This window comes from Gekko japonicus, unplaced genomic scaffold (genome assembly GCF_001447785.1).
Source record: "Gekko japonicus isolate JY-2015 unplaced genomic scaffold, Gekko_japonicus_V1.1 scaffold423, whole genome shotgun sequence".
NCBI lineage: Eukaryota > Metazoa > Chordata > Lepidosauria > Squamata > Gekkonidae > Gekko > Gekko japonicus.
This window is the reverse complement of record NW_015169183.1, coordinates 1130747-1135807: the sequence shown is the minus strand read 5'-3', so window position 1 is coordinate 1135807 and position 5061 is coordinate 1130747. Positions and strand designations below refer to the sequence as shown.

The 5061-nt window shown below is 53.7% G+C and overlaps 1 protein-coding gene across 1 annotated transcript in view; it reads left to right on the top strand.

Annotated features, from left to right (window-relative positions):
* Positions 1–5061, top strand: part of TFAP2A (transcription factor AP-2 alpha (activating enhancer binding protein 2 alpha)) — a 20479-nt gene that overhangs the window by 3383 nt on the left and 12035 nt on the right. The window contains exons 2-3 of the mRNA XM_015416148.1: positions 2023–2457; positions 3744–3798. Of these exons, the coding sequence (XP_015271634.1) occupies positions 2023–2457; positions 3744–3798 (490 nt within the window). The remainder of the gene's footprint in view (positions 1–2022; positions 2458–3743; positions 3799–5061) is intronic.

Here is a 5061-nt window from a genome sequence, read left to right as displayed (position 1 = left end):
CCTCCCTCCCTCCCTCCTCCCCCCACCTCTGATTAGATACACTGATTCTTCATTCAATGGACGTCATTTAGAACAGACTCTGCCTTGAGTTGCCTCCTCGCTTCACGCTCGATTTCCAGCCATTCTTCCCTTATTAAGTATTCGTGTAATATTAATAGTCATGAATATCTGCTATTAGGGGGACTCTCGAGGAAAGCGACGGCGGATCTCTCTCTCTCTCTCTCCCCCTCTCTGTCTCGGGAGCTCGCGGGAAGCAGGCAAAGAGAGAGAAAGAGCCAGGGAGGTGGGGGCAAAACAAGGAATTAAGGGACCCACCCGCACACCCGCGAGCGCGCACACCCGCACACCCGCGCACACGGAGCCAACTTTGCATCGGGCGATCGCGGACCGGATCCGTCTCTCTGCTCTCTCTCTGTCATTCTCTCGGCGGCTGTACGACGCCGGTCAAGTTTCTGATGGCTCCTCGCGGGCGCGCTTGCCCACAGCTCGCCGACCAGCCCGGGCGCAGGGGACTCGGAGGAGGCAGGCTCTAGAAGCGCCCCCCGGGCTGCCCCCATTGTGTGCGCGCGAGAGAGAGAGGGTGTGAGGCCGTGCATGCGGGCCAGAGGGTGGACGCGTGTGCCGAGCGCCAGACCGTAAGCCTGAGAACTCCCGAGCCGGCGCCGCCGCTGCTTTCCGCCCCCCCCTCCCTCTGCTGCCGCCCAGAGATCCGCGCAGATGTTAGTGCACAGCTTCTCGGCGATGGTGAGTGCGGCTTCTTCTTCGCCTTCTCTTCCTGGGGCTGGCTTGGGGTGCGGGGCTGGCGGGGAGCGCCCCGGGGGCGTCTCTCGCGCTCCGGCTGGGTCCTCCGGCCGTCCCTTTCTCCCGCCGCCCGCTTTTCGTCCTGCTGCTGCTGCTGCTGCTTCTTGGAGTTGTTTCCATCGTAACTTTTATTGTTGCTTTCCGTACAAAAGGCGGCTTCCGGTGGGGTCTCGACTCCCCCCCCCCAATAATTTCATTTGCATCTCTCGCATTTTCTCTCTGTTCTCGCCCGGGGTAATAAGACCGGCGTGAGATGGACAGTCGGAGACATGTAACGATATCGTCGTTATAATCCCCCCCCGCACCCCACCTCTCCATTTGTGTGGCTGTTAATTTCCTCGAGAGGTACCTGTGAGCGACCCTTTTCATAACCTTCCACGTCCCTTGTTGTATACGGGTAAAATAATTCACGTTTTTCATTTCCCTTCCCTGCCCTCTTTTAATTTTGGTTTCTGTTTCCCGATTCTATACCAAGTTTTTTTTAATTTTTTAAAAATGATCACTTATGTCGAATATTTTCTTATTTTCTTTCATATATGTGCATGTGTTATAGTATCGCCGAGAGCTAATCAATGTTACCAGCGTGTCGCTATTATTTCTTTATTGGTTTTAATGGCATGTCTTTCCCAGATTTTATTATTTTTTTCTTCGCAAACTTGTCCAAGGTCGGAGTGTTCAAAATCAAACGTTGATAGGCCGGCGCTGTTAAAAACAAATGGCGATTCTATTTTTGCGTTGTTTTCCTTCGGAAAACCAACAGACACACAACAAAGATATCTTTGCGGTGGGTCGTCTGGTTTCAGCTGCGCCAACGTAGAAAGGCCAACAATATTGTTTTTCTGCACAGAGTCCGAATTTCTCTCCCCACCCCTCAACCGGAGTGGCTAAATTCGGTTTGTGCACTGAAAAACAAATTCGCCGGAGCATTTTATACTCGAGACCGTTTTCTGTTTCCTCCGTTTGATCTTGAAGACTGGGTGGGGGGGTCGTCATTAAAAGAAGAGAGAGAGAAATCCTACCGATTTGGCCTGCTGAAGAGGAAAAGGTGCCGGCTCTTCGGAGGGGTTTCATTTTCCTCCTTCTGTTTTGATCCAAGCGAATTGCAGACGGCATACCTGGGGTGGGTGGGGGTGGGGTGGGGGTTCCCAGGGCATGTGGCCTGCTCTCGAGAGCCTGATTGTGACCTTCTTTCTCTCCCCCCCCCTTTGTCTTCTTCCATAGGACCGCCACGATGGCACCAGCAATGGAACCGCCCGGCTACCCCAGCTGGGGTCTGTGGGCCAGTCGCCCTACACCAGCGCCCCGCCGCTCTCCCACACCCCCAACGCCGACTTCCAGCCCCCCTACTTCCCGCCACCGTACCAGCCCATTTACCCTCAGTCCCAAGACCCCTATTCCCACGTTAACGACCCCTATAGCTTGAACCCCCTGCACGCCCAGCCCCAGCCTCAACACCCGGGCTGGCCTGGACAGAGACAGAGCCAGGAGACGGGCCTTTTGCATACCCACCGGGGCCTCCCCCACCAGCTCTCCGGCTTGGACCCCCGAAGGGATTACCGGCGGCATGAAGACCTTTTGCATGGACCTCACGGCTTGAGCTCAGGACTAGGAGACATCCCCATCCACTCGATACCTCACTCCCTCGAAGACGTCTCGGTAAGGAGAACCTCGCGGCCCCCCCCCCACCTCCCTCCCGTCCTTCCCGGGCGCTGCCGCGGCGGGGCTGGGGGGCTGGGCGGAGGGTCAGGATCCGGACTCCCCCAGGGCGCAAGGGACCGCTCCAGCCTGCAGAGAGGGCCAGCCAGGCAGGCAGGCGGGGGTCTCGATCCCGTTGAAACCCACCCGGCCTCTCTTCCCAGGAAGGGCTGCCCGCACGGATACTGGGGTGACTCCAACGAATGGGCCATTGTTCACAATGGCTTTCTCACGCCTGGCGACAAAGAGCGGTCGCCGTCGGAAAGGCCACCCGATTTCGTGATCTGGGTGGGTGGGCTGGTCTTCAAGCCGGATCTGGCCCGTCCAGGGACACCAGAGCGCTCCCCTTGACGAAAGCCCGAGGCTCAAGGAATACCGGGAGCAGCCCGATGAATTGCAAATGAATGTGGCTCTGGCATTGGGGGGGGGGGGGGGGGGTGTCCGAAGGTGATTGTGTTAAAAAAAAAATTCAGCCAGAGTCTCCCTATATCTCAAATATTAATGATGATGATGATAGCAGTTTTTAAAACGGAAACAGGCAGACAACAACAAAAAAGGAAATAAAATAATCGTAAATGGTACAATTGAAAGCCACGTCCTAGCAAATCATCGCAGGGTCTCCTGTTCTAACCGAGGTCAGCTCAACACGCCGAATACGTGCTGCCCACTGTCTGCAGTTGAATCCCGTCGCTCCTGCATACGGTGTCCCCCAAATCCAGGGTTTATGGTCTTGAATTCAGAGGAGAATTACTTCTCAAAGGTCCCGCCCTTCTGGCTTTTCCACTGGAAAAATACATATATAGAATCTGAGCAGGCTACTAATTTCATGGCTGTTTCCAGCGCTGGTTTTATCATACAGAAAGAATGGGGAGGCGCGGGAGGGGGTGGGGAAGGCAGCTTGCGGTATCTGGATGTGATTTGGGGGGGGGGCGGTTGTTGCTAAAACGCCATCCCAAATTACAGGATCAAATATTACCATGATATATCCGTTGACAGTTTAATGCTTCACAGTTTCATGTTTCAGGGAGACCGTTCAGATGGGTTCAGCTATCTGGGGGTCATTTGGGAACCTTTTCTCCCCCCCGCCCCCCTTTAACAAATCAGACTTGGAATTGGTGGGGAGGGATAGGAAATTTGTGACAGCTATCTTCTGCCTGCGTCCATCTCGGCAACGGTTGCGTTTAAGGATGTTTTACCAATAAAAAAACAAAACAAAACGTGCCTCTCTCGAAGTGCGGGTGGGGAAGAATTTAGGCAATCGCTTGGATGGTCCTAAAATAAAACATCCCCGCCCCCCCAAATTAAAAAAAAGAAATACCATGCAGGTAATATTTAGCACGGCCTTTCTATTCTGAACACAGCGACGAGGAGAGAACAAAGTCTGTTGAAATCTACGCGAACGGCTTCCCAGCGCAGGCAGCCCTTGTTGAGACCGAGGGGACTTCCAGCCACATGTGTTTGGGTATCGGGATGTAAACTAATTTGATGCTAGCGCGGGTTTCGGTTACTGTGAGAAACCTGATCTAAAATAGGCTCCTTTCCCTGCAATTTCGTTTCCATGGAGGGTTTTCGAAACGGCAAATCTTCCCCGCCCGTCCCCCCATCCCAAGTCGTTCCTTCGCCTTCTCAGGCAGCAGTGACTGATCATGGGGTGTATTTGCAGCCGGGATGGGGGGGGGATGCAGTTGCCATCTGGTTCAAATCCTTATCCAGACCCAGCCATCCACCCACTCCCTCCTTCAGCGTAAGCGGACGGATCCCCAGTCCGGTTAAGCCGAAATCCTGGGGCTGCAGGCTTCATTCGTTGCCGTGGAGCGAAGTGGTGTGGAAGCTCAGGACTTTGATCCGGGTTGTGTGTGTGTGTGTGTGTGTGGGTGCATGCATGCAGTGGTTCGTGGGGAGCGCCTGTCTTCCGAGTCGAGGTGTTTGTCTTCATGGGGTGCGTGTAGGGCGAGCAGCGTCGCTCTTTGCAAAGAATGTGGGTCACGGGGAAAATGTCGTTTCCCTCCGCGGTTTCCGCTGTTAACCTTTCCTAGCAACCGTGTTGAAGATCTGCTAAATCGAGGGCCTCGGATTATTCCATTATAAATATCTCGGCGGGATTATAAAACCGAACAGTCGGTGGGTTTGTGCAGGCTCGAGAATAGGTTGCAGACATCAGACCCCCCCCAAAAAAAATTAAAATAAAATAAAATCGTTCCGCCCCACTAGGTTTACTTTATGGGTTTAAGGCCGCCCGCTTGAAGGGATCATATTTCCCCATATAGTTTTTTTTTTAAAAAAATCCCAAGGAAACGGCGGCGGCCGTCATATCGGAGCATTTCTCAATTTAATTATGCTCAAATCCAGAAGCACTTTAGGCAAGTTACAAATGAGAGCGCGGAGTACAATAAAACCTGCAATAAAGCAACTTCGTCCCATCCGCCCGGAATCATTGAGATCAGGCACAATTAACGGGAGCATAAATCCAAGGCGGAACGGGGGGGGGGCGGCGGGAGAAAAATATGTTCGAAGAATCGGTTATTATTGTTGGACAGCGACGGGAGGAGGGAGGCAGGCCGGCCT